This window comes from Bombus vancouverensis, chromosome 4, assembly GCF_051014615.1.
Source record: "Bombus vancouverensis nearcticus chromosome 4, iyBomVanc1_principal, whole genome shotgun sequence".
NCBI lineage: Eukaryota > Metazoa > Arthropoda > Insecta > Hymenoptera > Apidae > Bombus > Bombus vancouverensis.
Genome location: NC_134914.1, coordinates 18,387,997 through 18,410,254, shown reverse-complemented (window position 1 = coordinate 18,410,254; position 22,258 = coordinate 18,387,997). Strand labels below are relative to the sequence as shown.

The following is a 22,258-nucleotide window of genomic DNA, read 5'->3' as shown; positions in this document are numbered from 1 at the left end:
TTAATTTTTATGGACAATTAAGGCATCTATGCAATGCAGATGCACAGTAATGCAACAATATTATGTGTATGCAACTTAAAGTATGAAAAATTAGAATATGTTATAAATATTTCATGTCAATTATCCTAACAAATACTACTTTTGTTCTTATATACCATCAGTTGTATTTTGCAGGAATAAATTGCATTCTACAATAAATTCACTAATATATATAATCAAGAATTTTTCTACAATATTGTCTGCTGTACGAATTAGGTGACAAATCTGTTTTTGTCAAATAAATATTTTATTCACGTCTATAATATTATATATTTATGACTGTCACACAAAACATTGAAAACATGGCGAAATTGAAACGCGCGATTTGGAATGTTTCTTCCAATTTTGCTGCAAATCGATATTTTTCGCGTTTGTTAACGTAAGTTTTAAACTAATATTTTGTTTATTAATTTATATTGCATTTATTTGAATCTCTTTTCATATGAAACAATTTTGATTTGATTATAGAATATGAGATTCATTCATAAGAGGCAAAATTTGATAGTGTTATTTTATGTTTGCAATGAACTGGAAATTAATTTTTGTTTGTAGTTCTCAGTGGTACAATGTGTCTACAGATTCATTATTAAATAAAACAGTAACGGAAAATGCACTGAAAACCGAAAATGATATCATCATTACAGACAGTTGTGTTCAACGTTTAAAGGAAATTACAGATGATAATGCTTATTTAAGAGTTACAGTTGAAGGGGGAGGTTGTTCTGGTTTTCAATATAAATTTGATTTGGATACAAACATAAATGAAAATGATAAGTAAGTGTCATAAAAATAATTCAAATATTTATGTGACTATAGTATCACTGGTAGCTAATTAAATGCAATGATGTATTACAGAGTGTTTCAAAAGGATGGTGCAAAAGTAGTTATAGATACAACATCTTTAGAATATATTAAAGGATCGACAATAGAGTATCACACAGAATTGATACGTTCTGCATTTAGAATAACTAACAATCCATTAGCTGAACAAGGTTGTAGCTGTGGTGCTAGTTTTTCTATTAAAATATAATTTTCATGTAAATTCAATTGTAAAGAAGTTTAGATGTATGCATAGATATATTTGTTGTTGTTGTGTTAATAAAATGGTTAAGAATATTGTTACATTTTTGTCAAAATTGTAAATTTTCTAATTTATTTGATTATTTTATGTATATCTTACATTTAAGTACTAAAAATGATCTTAGTATATAAATTATATGTTACTAAAAATAATTATTGTCTGTCAGTTGTGAATTGTTAATAATTAAAGTTGCTAATAATTCTGATTGAGATACTCATTTTCCCTATTATCTTTTGAAATTGTTATTATCATTATTATTTTAATTATTTAAAATTATTAAATCGTATACTTACTAATAAAAATAATATTTACAAGACGTAAACAAGATGAAAACAGATGATTCTCGACTATGAGGTTTCGCAAATAACGTTGAATGACTTATAAAATTTTGAATTTCTCTATATTTGTCCTTAAAATAACTTGTAATTTTTACATATTAATCCAGTGATCCATTTTGGGAGGCTAATTGTTTCGATTGGACTGATGTCACAATTTTTGTAAGTTAATGTTTTATCTTCCTATATTGCATTCGTGGGAAAAATAATTGACATTAAAAATAAGTTAGATTATCAGCCTAAATTCTACTCTAGACCGTAGACCAAAAAATATATAAATAATCCGAATTCTGCAATTTTTTCTTATGCATCTAGATTCGATAACAAGTTATGTTATTAACTTGTAATAAAAAATTTATATTTGTAATAACGTCTAGTTTTTAAAGGTACATAATATTTACGTTGAATTATAAAAGATTTTTTACAATAATGTTTTACAGTAATGTTTTATAGATTTAAAGCACTTAATAACTAACTTTGATATTCACATTTAATATTTTCACTCTTTTTTTAAATCGATAAAACATTCTTATAATTATAACTTGAAGAATACATTATGAGTGATGCAATAATGTACAAAGCAATGTGATATTGTCCCCAAATATACTGAATCTACATAATGTAAATATTGAACAATGTATGTATATGTATGTTACAGGCGAAGTCGACCTTGCTCGGGCAATATCGGCATTACACACCGCATATCGCTGTCTGGCAAAGTCAGGGGAAATAATTCAATGGCGAACATGGTCCAAGTCCAATATCTCATCATTGAGTGGACAATGTCGGAAACTATTATTTATTTGAAATGTAAAGTCGGTATTGTGCATAATGATAAATCCAAGTGGACAGCGTCGCGCTAAGTTCTTCCAGTTTTATTCATCGCACGTCAGTCATAGCGTTTCTTTTGAAACGAAGTATCGGTATAGGATTAGGTATATAAAAATTTCTGGCTAGCAACTCTTTCACCGATTGTGCACGGGATCACAATTACGACCGAAAACTATTATCGCGCGTGTTTTTCCGTGCGTAGACGTTCCCATGCTATTGGCGAAAGAATTGCGGGCCAGAGATTTTTATATGCCTAATCCAATACCGATATTTAATTTCAAAAGAAATGGTGTGACTGAGATTAATAAAACAGGTATAACTTAGCGTAGCGCTGTCCAGACTGAGTTATCATTATTCCCAATATTTCAAGTCTGGCAAAGTTCGCAAAGTACATAATAATTCCGACATTGTTCACGCAATGGTGAGCAAATGTGAATTTTGTTCGTATTATATTGAACTATATTCCGTATTCAACTATTTCTTCAGACTTTGCCAGGCAGCGGTGCATAATGCTGACATTGCCCGGACAAAACCGATTTTGTATGTCTTGCAGCCTTCGCCCGTAACATATATATAAAATAAAGAGCCAATTTCATAAAACAAAACTGATGAATATACATATATAATAATAAAAATAAACATACATACATACATATATCAGTTGCAATGTCTTACATAAATTATTATTAAAAAATTACATTATATATATATATTCTCTGCTATGGTAATTAAATATCACTATATTTTGGCCTTAACAAAACCGTTTTAATTTCTATGAAATTGACTTTCACTTGTAATATGTCATTTAATACAAATAAATGACATGTATATACTCATATATATACAATGAATTATAAAATTGTTGGTAAAGACAAAAAAATTAAAATTATGTTTTATCTTTTTATTAACATTTTGTCTAACGTTTAAAATAAGTGACAAGCAACTGACAGAATGATATATGTAGTTCTACGCATATTATATGCAGACATATATTATGCGCGATAGTAAAAAGATTTATATTTAATTACTCAAACTATGCTCGACAAAATTCATAAGAAATGTCTGAAGGTTGCTATAATTATTACAATAATCAAATCTGTTTTATGTATCTTATTAATATTTAACATATGTATCGTATATATGTATTATTGTAATAATACACTAATGTTTAATATTTTTACATTATATTTAGTATTTTACAAAATTAGAGTATTTTGTACTTTTATATAATCTTTTAATTAATGTTTTTCAAGTAAATTTATGTCTACCAATAATTTTATAATTTATTGTATAATCTTCATTATTATCTAAGAATCTTTATTAAGACAACATTTTTTCATCTAAAATTGACGCACTTGATGGCACAATTACTAGAAGGAAATCATAGATTAAGCTTATTTATTATATATATTTTACCAATGACATTAAAATTTAAATTCTAAAAGATTCTATTTAATTGATAGATACAATAAACTTTCGTTTTTCCTATATCATAAAATTATGTTTGAATAATTACAGGAACAAGATTTATTAAAATTTACAAAATATATTATATATAACTAATAAATATAATGTTTATTTATACCTTGTTGTCATGATATTAAAATTTTAAGAATTAAGTTTGTTTTTGGTATTCTAAAAGTACGTAATTTTTACTTACCAAGATTTAATGACTTTAGAGCTCAAAAAAAATTATAGATACGTATTTGTTATCTTTTCTTTGTTTCTTTGGCGAAAATAATTCAATGTTTGAAGCGTGGTGATTCAAGTATTCCAAAAATTGGATAAACGGAAGTTTACTGCATTAGTTATATAAAACCATATTGCTAAAACAAATTTTTAGTTACCTTTAATTATTAAAGGTAATTATCAAGTATTACGATATTTATAAATATAGTATGAGTATCGTAACATTCTCAATTTTAAATTCCTTTGCACGAATTGTTGCATTCTTACCATGCGTCAAAAAGATTTTTCTTTCTTCTCATATATTTTAATCGATATAATTAAATAATATTTAAAAAGATGTTTCTTAGATATCTTTGCTGGATACGTAACATAATGATGTTACGTCATCAAGCGCGTAAAGGTACTACAATGTTTCCTTAATAAATAAATACTTTAACTTTTATTAATAGAACATAAAAAAGCTAAAGATTATTTACGGAAATAATTTGGTTGATCCAACCAATGAACGCCGAAACTTTGACATAAACTCCAGGAACATCCAATCTTCCGCAGCCAAAACCCCATGACACCAGTCCAGCCAATTCGTAGAATCCGTCATCTTGACATACTAAAGGACCTCCACCGTCGCCCTATCAAATATTAGCTTTTGCAATTATTATACATAATTGTTTAAGTAAAATATAAACAGTGCTTTTGCATGTATTAACTTGACCAATAAAACATACTATATTTGCAAATAAATAGTAAATATCATGAAATGTACGAACTATTATTTTTTTCATTTCTCATCTATGTAGAAAATATCGTTCCATTCTATTTAAAAAAAGTAAAAGTCATTTCACTTTATCACGTAGGAATTGTATCATTATCACAGAATTTGTATTATTTTATACAGGTATTGGTTACTTTCGTTAATATCTAATTGCGCTTGATTAATAAATGAGCCATAGATGAATATCGTATGTGGTGTACACTACTACTATCAGCTATATTTGCAATCGATTTTGTGAGTTATTTTCGCGAATACGCAGATTTCACTGTATGGTATGTATATATATAAAGCAGAATTAATATTACCTGACATGCATCGTTTCCTTGTTCGCCACCAGCGCAAAAACTACTTGCTGGCAAGATGAAAATTTTTTCAGTTACGGCGTTCACTTTACGTATACATTCTGCGTCGCTTACAATTGGTATCTCAGCTTCTCGTACTCGAAGCGGGATAGGACCAGCTACATACAGAAGTAGACACACCTTATTAAATATACATATATGTTCTACATGAAAATACGTATATTCAGGAATATGAAATTGGTAAAAGTGGATAGAATTATGTAGAAATTATCTTGATAATATGCTTTATTATGCTTTACTTCACAAAGAAAATGACTCTTTATTGTACTCATCAAATAAAAGTTAACTACGCACAGTCGTAGTGCGCGCTGTAATAAAATACCTGGCAATTTATGTCAATTTATGTCAACTTATATACGTATGTACATGCCGACAATTTCATCGAAATCGGTTGATGCAGAAATAAGCAACAGACAACGTTCATAATAACAAAATCTATTTACTACTAACTTTGATGAAAGATTTTGTTAAAAAGTTTCAATTTGTTCGGAACTTTGCTACGTGTACATACATATGTATAATGAACAAAAACAATACGGGAATCTTACCTTCTCCCATATATCCATAACCAGTGACGGTACATCGTTTACCAGCTGTATGACTAACCCCTCGTGCAGGTAAACATACTAAGCAAACACCGTCCTTAAGCTCTGCTTGTCCATGAAGCTTTAATAGCGCTATATCGTTATCAAGAGTCTGACTGTTATGATTATGATGAATGTAAGTGGTCGCCACTCGCAGAGTTTGAGCACCAGGACTTCCATATTTTCTCGTCAAATCGTGATCACCTACCCTTACATAAATCGCATCCCCAGATCGTACAATACTACAAGTAAAAACGAGGTAATATAATCATTTTAAATGTCCACTTTTTCATTGTCTGTAACTTTACAACGTTTTGAAAGATTATAGTAAGTAGGTTAATATTATATAGTGGTAAATGTATTAAAATTCAAAACATACTGATCACGATAAAACTTACTTTGTTACACAGTGTGCAGCTGTCAAGACCCATTGCGTGCCGATGAGTGCACCACCGCAGAGGTACTGATTCAAGGAATTAATCAGGGCAACCTGCCAACACCATTCATTGGCATCTGCATCTTCCCCTCCGACAACGCGTGCTCCTCTTTCAAGACTACGTGCTTGAATCGGTCCGCGGGAGGTTCCTTTTACACCACACACGTATTTACTGTACACGGGGCTTCTCATAGTTGTCATCATCGTTGTTGTTTCATCTACAAAGTTAGCGTAATTTTTTACATAGAAATAAATTTTGCTTAAATTCTCCATTCCTGTATTAAAAGACAATACACGATTATGAATAAATACAACGTCGTATACGGTAGTATGTTGTACGAAATCTTTCAAAATTACAAGATAAATTAAAAACCGCTCGTACGAATATCTTGAATAAATCTTCAACTTGAGTGTTATCAATGTATAACTTACATATAGCTGTTGTAAATGGTGTTGTGTATGGCCTCGAAGTAACATACATGGTGTCATTTCTATTAGTCAAAATTGCTTCGCTAGAATTTCCACCGTTGATTTCTCGTATCAATGATTTTGGAGCACAACATTGATGCCCTTGTTTCTTACATTTAAACAAATTCGTCAGTTCAGCGTTTCCTATAAAGAAAAGAAAAAGCAATGAGAAATGTTATTCATACGTAACAAATTCATAAAATCCGACGTTAAATTTCTACACAAACTTTTAAAAGATCAGCGAAATAGGCAGAAGGAATGGAGATAAATATTACAAAACTAATTGAATTTTATGTATTTTTACAACAGTTGTACGAGTCATGAATCGAAGTTTTATAACTTTTAAAGATTTAAAGCTATCTGCCCTTTCGAAAATTGTGCTGCATCATTATCTTAAAAAACGGAAAAATTCATAATAAAGTGGAATCTCGGTAACTGGAAACTCAAGGAAAGTGTTAAAATTTTCACGTTACTGGAATTTTTATCTTTACCTTATCGAATTTTTCGAATAAAGGAGGGCCGAAAACGACTTGAAAGGAGGCTTTGTACGAGGGTTAGCATTTTTCTAATTAAAGAGGCTCGAACAAAGATAGATTTAACTTTTTGCATCCTTACAGTGAATAATAAATCATGTCGCTTTGATACACTGTTCATCTAGCTACGTATAAATACAGAACCGCTATCGTCAGAATGTGTACAAGCAGATCAAATAATTCGTAGTATCGTCCCTAAAATTATTTTTCATTTTGGAGTCTTTATTCGTTGCTTAGGCATGCCAAAACGCATCAAGGAAAGACAGAATTGTTTAGTCAGAGTTTTTAGAAACTCGTGTCTGTCGCCCTCAATAGCGTAAAGAAATAACGTCATAAAATAAGAGTTTCTAAAGGATAAATTAGAAAATCAGTTGTCACGATTCAATAATCGAATAGTCAATCCTGAAGTACTGTGTCGTTGTCAAACCGAAGAAAAGGAATTTTCAAGAAAAAGTGCGCCGAGAGAATATTAAACGTGTGCTCTTGACCTTCAGTGGATTGGTATTTAGAATTCTGGGTAATTTCTGATCAACGGAATCGACGAAACGAAGTCTTCTTTTCCTTGGAAATGTCAATTGAATTCTAATTGTCCAGCTAACGAGTTTATCAGTAGTTACCTTAAATTAAATCAGTAGTTATCCTAATTAAAATTACTAAGACTTTCGAAGCAAATTGTTCGCTTCTTTAAAATTGAAAGTCGCTTAAAAGACAGTACATATAAAATAAAAAATAAAATTTACCACAAGCTAAGAAGAAAATAAATAAAGGATCTGTAAATGAATTTCTAAGGGAGTCTATAACTATTATTATTATTATTATTATTATTTTACATTATACGTTATCGATGAAAATAAGAGCAAGACAATTTCGAAATACACGATGCAGATATAGCGAAAACATATTTGCGAAAAATGTATTAACGTTAACGAAGTTATTAGCTGTATAACATACGCAATTAATATTTTATGGTAACGATAAGTTTTCAAACGAATAAAGTAGGAGTAACAAAAGAGAAGGGTAAATACTTACTGAAACAAGTGAATGATAAATAGGAAACAATACACGACCCAGGACACTCTGCGCGTGTGTCTCGTGGTAAAGAAACTGTAGTAATCGATGGTCTCGGTGTGGGCCTTGGCCTTGGCCTTGGTGTCTGATACGGAGAAGATGGTGTCACTACGTTTACCGTCTATGTGCGAGTAATTTCAATTTTCTTTTTCGTATGGGTTATCCAATATCTTACTTGCCTCAATTTAATCGTTCCATTGAAAGGGTTCTACCGTAAAAAAGAAATAGAATCACCTGCGGCGAGCTTTTCGTGTTGTCACAACAAATATATCCGGATTGACAAGTCGAAGTCTTCGCTATTATTGCGTTTGGCCGTTCACAGAAGGCTGCCATAATGGTTAACAAGCAAAATCCGGGACATGGTTGTAATTTTGGTTCCGGCGGTTTCGTGGTTGGTCCAACCGTCGTTGTTGTTGTCGTTTCCTGTTCAATCGGATTATGGTCGTAAATACGAAGTTGTCTCTTAAGAAACATTAATTTTTCAACGACTTTACTTTCTTACAGTTTTTAAGAAAGCGTCGATAACGCAACAAGATCCATCATCGGGGCATTCAGCTTCTCCATCCACTTTATCGCATAAAAGAGCGAAGAAGCCACTAACGCATTCACCTTTACACGGCTTTCTCACCGTAATCTTTGGTCTTGTCGTAGTTGTTGGTTGTTTCGCTATCGTAGTAGTCGTTGCTATCGTAGTGCTGGCTATGCTCGTAGAAGTAATCATATTTGATCTTACAGTTGTAAAAGGCGAAGAACCTTTGTAAGATGTATTGAGACCAGTCTTTTCATCGATGCGACTTGAATTCGTTCGGTCAATGACTAGTAGTTCCGGAGGAGGTGAATCCCCAAACGCATCTCTGGATACGCAACATTTATATCCTGGCTTGCAAAGGGTGTCTATTACCAGAACCGCATCGCAGTAATCGGCAATTCTCTCTGCCATACAAATTCCTGAACACGTTTTTGCTAAAAGAAAATAATTATGTGATAAGTACCGTTGGATCGTTGATTGCAAAATATTAAATGACTTTACTTGAGAAAGGATCGGGCACTGGTTGATTAAAAGCCATTGGTAAAAGTTACCTCGTTCGTTTTAACTGACCGATGCTTACGATTAGAAGAAATTAATCGTTACAAGTTAAAAGTTATTAAATTCCAAATTGAGTTCTATTTGACATTTAAGAATGTATGTTATATTAAATGAACGCTATTAACAATTAAAACCGATTCATACGAGATCCGAGGTGATACTCGTTAGAGATTAAAACGTCAGTCTCACAAGAAAGAAGATTGCAATGATTAACCAATGATCTAATTGACGATTGAATAGCCACTCTAATCGTTAACTGTGATTATGTACCAGTTGGATGAAAATTTAATTGTTAATTTCAGAAAAAAAATGGAAAGATATCGTACAATTTTACAAAATTCGAAACTTGAAAAGGATTGTTACTTGAAGCTTAGAAGGTATATAAAGATTTTATATTTTACTATAACATCTCGCTTTTTTAATATATAGTTAAAGATAAAAAATACATACATGATGTTTTATTCACTGCTTCTTTCTGATTTTCCTGAAAAATAAGTAAAGTGTTTATATACTTTTAGTCCTTATTTTCAGATATTAAAGAATATATCTATTTGCGTGCGTATCAATTTTTCGACAATAATAGTTCCACTATTTAACGAGGCAATTGCGATATGAATCCGATCACTTTTAAAGAAACGACATTCCGTGTATTCTTTATTCTGTAATAATAATTACGCCGAACACGTCAGTGGTCAAGTTTGAGATATCAAACATGCATTTATTACTTATACGACATAATAATTATATTTATTGTTTCGAAGAATACGATTTTGTGAACATACAGAAGTAGCTTTTACGGAAGTTGTTGAAGATACGGTCGTAAGTGCTGTAGTTGTTGAAGGTGTTGTTGTGCTCGTAGTTGTCGTTGTCTTAACGGTAGTGATAATAGTTGAAGTAGAGTCATCGCCATGAGGAGGGGCGGCACTTTCAGAAGTTCCGGTACCATTTATAGGTGCCTCGATACAACATCGCATACTAGTAGGGCACTCTACATCTTCAAGAACTTCGTAACATATTAACGTTGCAAATGCGTGTACACACACACCTGGACAGTCTGCACTGTTGGCTGTACTTGTTATGGAATCTAATAGACCTGAGAAAAAATAAAAACATCCACGTGAGATCTATTTAATGAAATTCCTGTCACTTCGTGTACCTGTCCACCACATTTCTGGATCGTTACGTTCGTGTCGAAGATGCAAATATCATTAAAATCTCTACTCACGACAGAAGGATTACTACTGACGTGTTATGACTTGCTTGATACCAAACAACTTTAGGAAATGGACTTTTTACGTATCTAAGAATATTCAAGGTATTTAAAATGGGGTATTTTACATATTATAATTTAGTAACAATATGTATCCGTTAAAGAAAGTTTGTAAAGCTGTACACATAAATTTTAGTACAAATATTAAAAAATTAGCGAAGTTAGAGCGTCGATCGCGCTAGAAATTCTACTAATATTATACTCAAGCATTTGATATTTATAAATTTTTGACTCAATGGAAACGACAATTGTTTAATAATATCTTATTGCTAAGATTACTTGTGAGATATTTTTATGCACGATAATGAGTAACACGTGTATTATAAATTCAACATCAACTATCGGGTACAGGTGCGAAGGCACGGTGAGTCAAGAGAAATTCCTGCATACGTAATCTTACGCTCCACTTATAAAATGAAATGGTCAAGCGTGATTGAATTTGATCTTGACAGTTGGTGAACTTCTAAACGAAATTAATAATTCCTTGAAACTGTCCTCTTCGCTCACCACTGTTATGGGAAAAATTATGGAAGAACCGCTTCCGGATAAATGTTTGAAAATTGACAGCAATGCCGAAGAAGGAACGCAGAATCAGTGCATTCTCAAAAAACGTTAAACGATTAGAAACGAAAGATTGCAAGGAGAGGACTACAATGGACAAATATGTACATTGTCAGAAGAAGGTCGTTCGTTGATTCAAGAGACGAAAAATATCTTAGTTCGTAAAAGAGCTTATTTCAAAAGAAAGTCAATGGGAGAATAACATTATCTTTGCTGACGAGAGTAAATTTAGCATTCATTCTGGCGATAGAAGAGTTGGAGTGTGTATCAAGAAAGTGGAAAGGGGAACTAATTTCGAAACATTTACAACCAGCCATAAAGCAGGATGATGAATCAATACAGAAGTGATAATGATACGAGGATGTAATTCAATTTACGGAGTGAGAAGCCATCGTGGAAAACAATTTCTTTAAAAATATTGCCGATATGGAGACCAAATAAACGCGGTAAAAATTGGACAAATGCCCAAAAAATCCAGTGTATCGGTCCTAATTATTATTAGGCTCGAGATTTCCCCGAACGTAGAAAAGGACATCGCGAGTGAAGGAGCAAGAGTTCGGAGAGTCGAATTGATCGAAAGAAACGTATCGATGAGACGGTATTAACGCAAGAATAGACTTTTTTAATTTTTCATCTTTATCAAGTGAAACGTTTATCCAAGTGACTACGAGGCTTTTCTGATTAAAATAAGGCCAAATTATGTAATTTGGAGCGTATCTCCTTATTTAAAAAGTGACGATAACTTATTTTCTTTTGCCTATTAAATAAAACTACACGTTTAAGTCTTTACACGATAACTACCTGAAGCAGAAAGTGTGTTTTGGCTGAGAATTTTTACTGTGCCGTTTCACAAATACGCTTCGCAACTGTCGCAACGTTCTTACAAATGAGACGAACGCGCCATACGATTGAAAATATACGTATATTATTTAAATCAACGATTTACAGCGAAGGAAAAACGTACAACTTTTTATTTTGAGCTAATGAACAACGATCGTTAGATTTTTCCAATGATTAAGTAAGTAAATTTCAAGAAATTCGTCTCATAGCGTAGAATTCTAGGTGTTTTCACTTTAGCAGGCATAACGGCCCAAACAAACATAACGGTAGTTAATTAAACAGCTTGGCTTAATCGCATGACCGTTTTTGATACTATACGTGCCATTTCTAACATAATTGTCTTAGATCGATAATAAAGTCACATCTATATTCCGTAGACATGTTCAATTAGCGTTGTACGATTGCGTTAACATCGTATCTATATCTTTTCAACTCTAGAAAATTGCATTGAAAGATAATTCTCTGTTATATGAAGGTAATTGATCAGACGAAATTATCTGCTCTTGAACTTACGCTTTTTCTTTACGTCTTCGTTGGAACTAGAAATATGTTTTCAAAATAAAAAGAACATCAAATTTTAACGATATAGTTTAACGATATATTTGACGAATATGTGCGCACTAGACTGATATTCAAGCTTTATATTCTCGAAAAGAACATTTTATTCTACGAAGTAACGAATTGAACGAAATAACTCGCGTCCCCGTTTTTCGATGTTCACAAACGCAGTGCCTTACGAATTGACTTTTATGGACGAGATACCTCGAATTCTAATGAAAAGATGTGCGACATATCTCGCCCAAAGCGTCACACGAACGATATTACGTCGCGAGATACCAAGTACAAAATATCACATGAACGACACGGCATTGCGAGGTATCTCGTCCAAATCGTGTCATCGAAGACCTAACGTGACGAGATATTTCGTCGTTCTATGCAAAGGGGGACTAGAGCGTTTACAAACACGACTAGACATCTAGAGCAAAGTTATTGGTAGTAAATTAAAGTACAGAAGTAAACGTGAAAAATATTTCTGTATCAATGAGATTAAGCAATAGTGAAACACCGAGATACAGTCGTCGTTTACGGTGCTTGTGAAGAAAATTTTATGAGTGCGAATCGCTGTATGCGTTAAAATATTGTTTTCATTTAAACGCTTAGTGAAATGTTTGGAAAATCTAGCAATTTCTCAATACGAGACGTAAAACGACTAAAAATAGTAAGAAACGAAAGGTATTTTAATACTATAATTGCTACGAGCAATCATGGCAATCGATTCAATTCACTGATCACAACGAATGCATTATCAGCACGTGAAACACTGCGACGAAGAAGATATTTTACATAAACGAAAATAATATATTTTTACCAAATATCCTATTCACACGTTCACATTTACAAACTTCAGACGAGTACATTTTATTGTTGGCTCACTGATAGGACAGAAATGTTCTATCTTTGTATCTGAAACACTGTCACTTTGTTAGATAATTTATCATGTGAAACTCCTTTAACAATGTGTTACCAACACAACAGTTGCTGTGTACAATGAATGTGTAAGGTTTGAACCTTGAACCTTGAATGGATTGAACCTGCAGGACTCGTAAGCGACTCGTTCTCCGGACCTGATCCTCATTAGACTACTTTTTCCGAGAATATGCGAAAAATGAAGTTTATCGCGAGCTGCCAACGATGCACGAACATACGAACGATCGAATTACTGCGATCACACACTTGCATTGACTTTAAGAATTATTTATATAGACGATCATTTAAAGAATAATTACTGCTTCTTTGACCCATATACCTTCATAATTTATGCAAGTATTATACGTTACATTCGTGGAACTCGAGTTAACTTTTACATGCAAATAAAAGAGGGAGATAACAAAAGACTAATTATTATATTACACAATCCCCTCGATACCATAGAACTTTTGTTTGAAAAAAGATTTTTTATATAACCACTTTCAAAGCAAATTTAAAGTGATAAAATTAAATGATTCGCCCTGTATATTTTGAATATCAAAATATTTGAAAATCAATGTTTGTTACATAATGTTTGAATTATATCTTTGTATTGGTCATTTAAAAATGAATCATTTAAGAAAAAAAAGATACAACGTAACGACAAGCTAGTGAAGCATCTAAAATTTTTTAGTTTTCATTTTTTTCATTAAGACAGGAAATTCGAACAATTGCTAATTACGTACGTAATATATACATATGTATCATCGCGTACTTTTCAAGTTTGCCAATGGCCTTCTCACCAACAGTGAACTTGAGCGTCATCCGCATAGCGTTGTACAACTCCTAAGTAGGACAATCACATCCTTCCAGATACTATCTATACAAGCGTACACAGCATACATTCACGCATGCGAATTTCTATTTCTCGAAACCTCCTCTGCAACGAACTAATTTTATTTGCAGTTATTTTCTATATACTTTTACTAAATGTTGTTACTTATATAATCGATCAAAAATTTCTTTGTACTACGAGGGAAAATGTACATTTCAAATTTGGTAATTGAAAATTCTTTCTATTTCTTGAGACAATATTTTAGATATATCGCTATTTACTCATAAGCTAAATAGCATAACAAATCTCTCTACAGGGAAGGAGAAAGCAGAATAAATAAATTAAAAATTATATAAAATTATATATCGAACAACTCGTTCTAAGAATGGAAAAATAAATAGATAAGTAAAATTTAAGAAAGACATTTAATAAATCGAGAAATATGTGGAATAATATAAGATTGAATTAGATATTCCTTATCATTTATTGTTCGCAGCTGATACATCAAGCTATATGTATATGTGTGTATGTTGTGTGTAAAAATTAAAAAGCGCAAATAAAAGTAAAAAACCATTCAAGAATGAGAACGAAATATTATGAAAATGTTAAATTTACAGGAGTATATAATTACAAATGCAATAGTATCCAAGTGAGAAGAAATAATTGATTTACCTGACAAGAAAGTGCCAGCCAAAGAATCGTCGTCCTGAGCAGCGATCGATCCGCTAAGTAGGAGGAAAAGGACGATGCCCCCAGGGACTGTTCTTAGTATCATCTTCGCTTTCCTCATTCTCTTTCTCTCTCTCTCTCTCTCTCTGTCTCTTGCTTCCTCTTTTTCTTTCTTTCCGCTTCTTTTTCTTCAATTTAAAAAGGTAACCGCAAAAACAGTTAAAGAAAGACACACTGTGTCGTTACCCGGTTCGAACACGTGCGTGTCAAACTACTTTACCGCGAGTTCGGCAGCCACGGTATTATGTGGGCCCGCATTGCCTGTTAGACTTGTTTGACTGACTGACTGACTGACTGAGGAGGTACCGGGGCCCACTTGTGGGTCAGGGTGCGGGTCCCCTCTTTTACGCCAGTCAGAAAAAGGAGAGAAAAGAACGAAGGCGGAGAAATAGAGAGAACGATCGTCGACGACCTCACTAAGAATTACTCAAAAAGAGGGGGAAGGGTTGTTGGCATTAACATCAGATATTTATGCACGATATTTTAAATATGTACAATTCTGCTATTACAATTTATTAGTAATCCGTAATATATACATGTTTCTTTCCTGTTTACCTTACTCACTTCTTTGACAATAGATTAACAAACAGCTTTGAATCAAAGTATGTTTACAAACCATGAAGAATGAGCCATTTACTAGCATATATTATCAATAAAATTAGTGTAATAGCATTAACATATAACACAAATAGGCGTAAACCATTTCGATGATGATCGTTATACTCGGTTTTCTTTCATTAAATTTAATTACTGTCTTATGTTATTTATTGCTTTATATATTCTCTAATTTATTAATTTTTACTTATATTCGATTTTCCTCATTATCTGATCTCAACTATATCGGAATCTCTCTTTTCCCTATCTTTCATGTTCGCACTGCTCTTCCTCTTTGCCTCTCTCTCACTCCCCTATAACTTTTTTCTTCCGTTCTCTCTTTCTCACCGCATGTATATGTAAGTATATGTGCACGACTAGCGGTACTTTACCCGTAAATGTACGGGATACCGTACGATATTTCCCTTTGGAATTTATCGTTCTTTGCGCAACGGTCAATCCTTCGTAATCATAGTACTACATTAACATACGTCTCCTTAAAAAGTTCAAACAAGAAAATAACTTGAAACCCTATTATTTGTTTCAATATTCTACAAGACTATTAATTGTAAAAACAAATTTTTTTTTGGTATATTTAAATAATTCGTCACATTTTTCAAATTCTCTAACATATTTAATTATATCAAAATATACAATATTCTATTCAATATAAAAATTACACTTTACTAGTTAATAGCACTTCTTTATTAGTTCTAGTACAGCAATTATAGACACAAAATATAATTACATACACAAAACATGTAATAATAATAATAATTATAGTAATAATAATAGTAATAATAGTAATAATTAAAGTTTAAGTAGACCTAATTGCAATGGATCAATTAATGTAAATTTTTCTATGCATTCAATTAGCCATATAAGCGGAAGTGTTTTTATATGAGGCATATTATATTTTATACGTGGTTCATCTTTTTCTGGTACATATATGATATAATGTGTACATTTATATAAAGAATGAGTAGGTTCATTCGCAATGTGAAAAGGAATAAATAATCCCTGGTCTTTTATATTTTCTGGATTTGGTTCTCTTTTCAGAACTGTTCCACCACCCTCTTGTACTAGTGCTATTAATGCCTCTTTTGTTAATTGTATACCATTTGCATAAACGTTTTTTGACTGCCACGCAAAATAAAAATAACATCGATTGAAGAGACCTGGATTCTAAAAGAATAACCAGAAACATTCAATGTATTATTTAATTTTCCTGCACAATGTGTTTGCAATTAGTTTTACCTGTTTTTGTGCATTTTCTCTAGCTTTCTTTGGGATACCTTTAATCGGTGTGCCACTAACTTCAAATATTTCTAAATCTCCTTTTAGTATTTCGCTTATATCCATTCCTAATTGAATCCCTTTTATGACAAAAGATGCTATAAAAATTTATTTGTATAACTGTACACAAGGTATTAATCTAGAAACAAACTTACACTCGGTATTAAGTAACCAAGCTCCGTGTAAAAGTGCCATCATTACGTCATATGACGGTTGTACGACATTTTCACTATTAGCTTCTACTATGACATGAGTCACAGATGATCTACAATATATTATGTAATATTTATAATCTCCTACATTTAAAGATGTAATATAATGCTATATACTATAAAATGACTAAAAATATCATCGACATACTGAAATCTAGATACAATTTTAATTTTATTCTTTGACGCTATTTCATTCAGATGTCTTTTATTCTTTTCTTGTAAATCTGACATATATATAACAACCATATCAAATGCCATGGAAAGTGATTTATTTAAAGTATGACTAAGATCTTTGGTGGTTTCAAGTACATTATCCAATTCATTTTCATCTTTCAAAATATTCCACATCCTACTGTATGGCTCGCAATAATCTCTAAAATACAACATATAACATGAAATGAAAATATAGAATGATAATAAGAAGAGAAGTTTACATATATAATAACTATTATATTACTAACAACTTTGTACAGATATTGAGAATATCGATATATGTGTATATAATATATAGAATATTTACTTCGACAGTTTAATAAATCAATATTAAGTAACACATACATAGGTCTTTTTCCATAATCATCATACACATTTTTGTTAGCTGAATATTTTAATAGCAGTTTTGCTTCTGACAATCTATTTGCTTTAGCAGCTTCATGTAACGCCGTTCTGTTTCCTTCACCAGGTGTATTTGGTAATGCACCACATTTTAGTAGTAAATAACATATGTCGCTATAACCATAACTTACAACTTCTTGCTGCACAAATTATATTTTCATTATTCATATTCAATTTAAAAAGTTATTTTATAATGTAATAATTACCAAAGGAGTCCAACCGTTATAATCCTTTGTATTTGGATTTGCACCAGCAGCTAATAGAAATTTTATATGATCTTCTTGTATCTTCCCCTAATGTTCATTTCATAAGTTTAGTCATATCTTTTATTTTTTAATTGTTTATTATATTATATTATATATATGAGCATCAAAAATTTACCTTCAAACACGCAGTATGTAATTGTGTTTCTCCTTTACTGTTCTGTTTATTAATATTTTTTTTTGGTATGCGATATTTTAAATTACATACTGTAGAATTGATTCTGTTAGGTGACTGTATCGAATTTGAAGTTGTGGCTGCATTCCATAAATCTCTATTAAATTTATGTTAATTTAAAATTGAGTAGAGCATATCATATTAAAATTTTATTTGTATGTATAAAACATATTTAGTATAAAATTTTGGAATTAACTATAATCAGATATTAATAAAGTCTCATAAGATTAGATACACTTATTCGCATATTTGAAACAATTTAAATATATCCTAAAGAATGCAAATACAGAAATATGAAAATTTATTCTTTGACTTTTATAATACCTTTCCTGTATTATTTCTGCAATATTATTGCAATGAGATATAAGACTCTCAATTACATGATCGCTACATGTTTCAATGGGCTGTACAGGTATCTTACATATTATACATAGTGAATCATTCCCAACACACTGTTTACAAAAGAAATGACCACAACTGGTGTATCTTGTTGCATTTATTGGCTCATTTCCACTACACAAAAAAAGTAAAGAAAATTATAACATACTTGTTTATACATTTTAAAAAATGCTAAATATATGAGATAAACTATGTAAGAAATATGAAATGTATTATTATAATTAATCAGGCATGTTAATTTTTGGACATATTTTTTAACTGTAATATTAAAAACAATTTTAATAAGACTGTAAAAATAAGTTCAAATTTTATCTTCATACAGCAAGTAAATAATGGAACTTAAAAATAAAATATATATAAATGACACACACACACACACAAATTTGAGAAAATTTAAAAGACAATATAGATATAAGTTTGTTAATTGTTTTAAGTAAAATATTACCATTTGTTACACTTTAACATATTTGCAAAGTCTTTTAAAGCGTCACGAGTGTTCTTCCATGAAGTGTCCATTTTCAATTATTACTATAGTACATATACGTATATTCAAAAAATTTCTTTATCATTCCTTTTATAAGCATCTATTAAAAGTTAACCATACCAAGTCCAATTATAGTTTGCGTGATTAAGGAGTTTGTTAAGTTTGAAGAATACATTTTAATGGATATAAAATGACTGTAGTAGTTTTCAATGTGTAAAATTCAAAAAATGCAACTCTTAACTTTAGGAGCACAGTAATTCAAAAGTTATGTGTATATGTCCTCGAGTTTATAACCATTAAACCGAAGTTTAACCAAAATATATATATAGATATATATATAGAAACACTTTTCCTTAAGGCATTAGAAGTCTTTGTTTGTTGAAACGAAAACGGAGTTAAACTGTTGAACTTCACAATAAACAGCACACACTCGTTCACATCACCAGAAAGGAAATAAGAGTGCTCACGCTTATAGAGCTGGTTGCTCCCGGACTAGTGCTGCACCATGCAACCAAGTGCTGAGTTTAATTGATGTTAGCATATACAAGGACCCATAAAATTAGGGATCTATCCTGTTTGGTCGCACACTAGCATAGACAAGAATCTATCAAGTTCCACGCTACAAGAACCTATCTAACTGTACGGTTCTATGGAAAAGTTCATATCTATTTTTCTATTCGAGATAGACAAATATAAGAAATGACAAAATCGCGCAATAATGAAACTAATTGTAAGTTGCCTAAGAAAGAGAAATTAATTGTTATAATATAATTCTGTACTATAACTATAATTTTGTACGATGACACAAAGCAAAGTTAGAAATAGTACAAAAAACATAATCGAGATAGCAGCCAATTAACTCATATTATTTGCTATATAATTCATAATTATATCATATTATATGATACAATTAGTAATTATATGTCCCAAACCCAGTGGAAGAAATTTGGGCATTTCATAGACGCAACACTACGTATAAGAACGCGACAATTAATCAACGCAACGCTACATCTTAAAATGATTTTAATATAAAGTTACTATCTATAAATGAAAAAAAAAATTAATTCAAAACTAACGTGTCATTTTAATTCGCCTTTAAATAAAAGAAAACGCGACAAATTCAAATTCTACTTTTCGACAAATTCTAATAATTCACGATAGAAAATACTAAGAACAATCGCGACATCTTATAACTCGCAACGCTAAAGCAAACGCGATCATCTTCCCATCGTAACGCTAGTCCAAACCGAAATCAGTACTTTTTCGTAACTCTAATTGATAACACGAAATTTAGACTCGCAACGCTAATTTCAAAGACCGCGATTAGCCCAACATGACGATGGGTCGACATGTACGTTGGCATCATGCAGATCGCTGTCCGTTCGCATGTGCATGCTCGAGCAATACGTAAACGTTCGTGTCGAAACCCACTCGCGATCGCGACCGCGAAATTAAAAATATCGATAGGTAAAGCCAGAGACGATGGCATGTTCCATTCGTGCCTAGCTTCACCGTCGATTTTTCGAACGAAATTTCCTGAAACTGGTTGAACACGCGAAAACGCGCCTACCCGACCAGAGACTGTGTCAACCTGCCCGACCCTACCTACTTATAATTGACAGACACACCAGAAAATGTGCTACCTATCCTACCTAGCCCTATATTTAAAAAATGACAAAACATGCACACCAACATATTCACTCCTCGATTCTCATACATAAGACTCGGGCGCAAGAACCTACACTAGAGAAAACGTCCCGGGACGCCTCCGACACCCGAGTTTTACACACAATTCAAACTGCTTATGTATTGCAAAATATCTTCTAATATATTTTCAAATATTTATTAATATTCTAAAATATAAAATCAATTCTTTCCTCAGGAAGAATCCAATTGCGAATGTTCGTTATCAGAGTTTGAAATATGGTTTTTACTAACATATTATGCTGCACTTTATAAAGATTCGACAATGCTTACAATAAATTAAACGTTCTTAACTAAACATTCCTGAAGTGATTCAGAGTATAATATAATCTTGCAGCGAAACATGTCTGAACATATCTTACGCAGATTCTTTCGAAAAAATAATAAACTGATTTTTCTCGTACAAATACGTAAAAATATAATAACTTCGTAATAGATTCTCTAATAACAATTAAATAATTCATATAATTTGATATATATTGATATAAAACATTAATCGTTGAAAAGTGATTTTTTCATCTTAATATTTTCAACAAATTATGCAATTATTTAGAAAATAATATCTATATATCAATTGTAAGTCGCATAGTAATTATACAGCAAATATTATCATTGATCCAATGAAAAGAGAAAATAATCACGTACATATGTCTGCTTTGTTATAACTCAATCATTACCAAATCTGCATGGGAAACCAACGAATTCATTATTAATCAATGTGTCATCCATTTCGTATCAGTTCGAATTATCGATTATTAATCATCTGTGGCGTCTGTGATGTGAACCTCTATTTTTCCAGTCACGTGACCAGACAATAATCTGTACAAAAGAAAACCAACAATTTCAAATAAATGTATGGCAAAAAATCAATAATTTACAATAACATTACAATAACTAAACAAATTACAGTAAGATAAAGAAATAATAAAATCCACAGTCTGCCTCAAGGCCGGTAATATGAATTTTCGATCATTTTAACTATCAAGAAGAAATGTATAGTTTACAATAATGAAACCAATTACAGTGAAATAAAGTAATAATATAACCCAAATTATACCTCAAAGGCCGATAATATGAGCTATCGACGATTGTAACTTGTCAAGTACGCAGTCAATGATGAAAATAAAAGAAAATTTCTTAATTTTACTAAGATTATGATTAATAAGTGATTAAATACGAACGTACTATTTAAATGAAGCAGATAGAAGTGTAGAAATGTTGATAAAGTCGAAATCAAAGTACTAATAATGACAAGGTAACGGTCGACGAGACGAATTTTCGCTCCACGACTTTCAAGACTACAATGACACCTCACGACACGAAACTACGACATCCCAATATTTCGGACCAATAGGAAAGCTACATTTGACGTAACAATAGGAACGCTCCAATAGGAACCCCAATAGAAACGCTCAATTTTATTTGACAATATTCTGCACCAATAGTCACGCTCGATTTGACTTCGAAATATATTGCACCAATAGGAGCGCTCGATTTTCGTATATACGAGCGCGCGCAAATTTATCGTA

General features: G+C 31.5%; 3 protein-coding genes across 7 annotated transcripts; 1 reads left to right on the top strand and 2 right to left on the bottom strand.

Annotated features, from left to right (window-relative positions):
- The first annotated feature begins 125 nt into the window (after window positions 1-125).
- LOC117166760 (iron-sulfur cluster assembly 2 homolog, mitochondrial) lies at window positions 126-1,325 on the top strand. Its single transcript, XM_033351038.2, has 3 exons — window positions 126-418; window positions 592-813; window positions 895-1,325. Exons 1-3 carry the CDS (start codon window positions 315-317, stop codon window positions 1,067-1,069), a joined length of 501 nt encoding a protein of 166 aa, XP_033206929.1. The 5' UTR covers window positions 126-314; the 3' UTR covers window positions 1,070-1,325.
- mas (trypsin-like serine protease domain-containing protein masquerade) lies at window positions 978-15,287 on the bottom strand. 4 transcript variants are annotated; one of them, XM_076617719.1, is made up of 11 exons: window positions 14,931-15,287; window positions 10,068-10,378; window positions 9,736-9,769; window positions 8,701-9,161; window positions 8,433-8,621; window positions 8,160-8,319; window positions 6,562-6,741; window positions 6,092-6,347; window positions 5,658-5,935; window positions 5,053-5,207; window positions 978-4,604 (listed from the first exon to the last, which is right to left on the bottom strand). In XM_076617719.1, exons 1-11 carry the CDS (start codon window positions 15,046-15,048, stop codon window positions 4,437-4,439), a joined length of 2,310 nt encoding a protein of 769 aa, XP_076473834.1. In that variant the 5' UTR covers window positions 15,049-15,287; the 3' UTR covers window positions 978-4,436. The 4 variants fall into 4 exon arrangements, with proteins under 4 accessions (XP_076473834.1, XP_033206920.1, XP_076473835.1 ...); XM_033351029.2 differs by having other exon boundaries at window positions 8,160-8,283; XM_076617720.1 differs by lacking the exon at window positions 14,931-15,287 and adding an exon at window positions 13,526-13,674.
- A 976-nt stretch (window positions 15,288-16,263) lies between these two features.
- LOC117166758 (BRCA1-associated RING domain protein 1) lies at window positions 16,264-22,105 on the bottom strand. Of its 2 annotated transcripts, XM_033351033.2 has the most exons (10): window positions 21,915-22,105; window positions 21,407-21,548; window positions 18,467-18,655; window positions 18,086-18,239; window positions 17,911-17,997; window positions 17,648-17,844; window positions 17,238-17,462; window positions 17,033-17,142; window positions 16,839-16,957; window positions 16,264-16,766 (listed from the first exon to the last, which is right to left on the bottom strand). In XM_033351033.2, exons 2-10 carry the CDS (start codon window positions 21,415-21,417, stop codon window positions 16,392-16,394), a joined length of 1,467 nt encoding a protein of 488 aa, XP_033206924.2. In that variant the 5' UTR covers window positions 21,418-21,548; window positions 21,915-22,105; the 3' UTR covers window positions 16,264-16,391. The 2 variants fall into 2 exon arrangements, with proteins under 2 accessions (XP_033206924.2, XP_033206922.2); XM_033351031.2 differs by lacking the exons at window positions 21,407-21,548; window positions 21,915-22,105 and adding an exon at window positions 18,987-19,486.
- Between the last annotated feature and the right edge of the window lie 153 nt (window positions 22,106-22,258).

Bases quoted from the DNA above. Each gene is read 5' to 3' on its own strand.
- LOC117166760 (XM_033351038.2), top strand. From the start codon at position 315: ATGACTGTCACACAAAACATTGAAAACATGGCGAAATTGAAACGCGCG. The intron at 419-591 runs GTAAGTTTTAAA...TTTTGTTTGTAG, and splicing joins TATTTTTCGCGTTTGTTAAC to TTCTCAGTGGTACAATGTGT. The intron at 814-894 runs GTAAGTGTCATA...GATGTATTACAG, and splicing joins AACATAAATGAAAATGATAA to AGTGTTTCAAAAGGATGGTG.
- mas (XM_076617719.1), bottom strand. From the start codon at position 15,048: ATGAGGAAAGCGAAGATGATACTAAGAACAGTCCCTGGGGGCATCGTC. The intron at 6,348-6,561 runs GTAAGTTATACA...CTAACTTTGTAG, and splicing joins ACCATTTACAACAGCTATAT to ATGAAACAACAACGATGATG. The intron at 4,605-5,052 runs GTAATATTAATT...AATATTTGATAG, and splicing joins AAGGAAACGATGCATGTCAG to GGCGACGGTGGAGGTCCTTT.
- LOC117166758 (XM_033351031.2), bottom strand. From the start codon at position 19,057: ATGGACACTTCATGGAAGAACACTCGTGACGCTTTAAAAGACTTTGCA. The intron at 17,463-17,647 runs GTATGTGTTACT...GTTGTATTTTAG, and splicing joins GATTATGGAAAAAGACCTAT to AGATTATTGCGAGCCATACA. The intron at 16,767-16,838 runs GTAAAACTAATT...TTATTCTTTTAG, and splicing joins GAGAAAATGCACAAAAACAG to AATCCAGGTCTCTTCAATCG.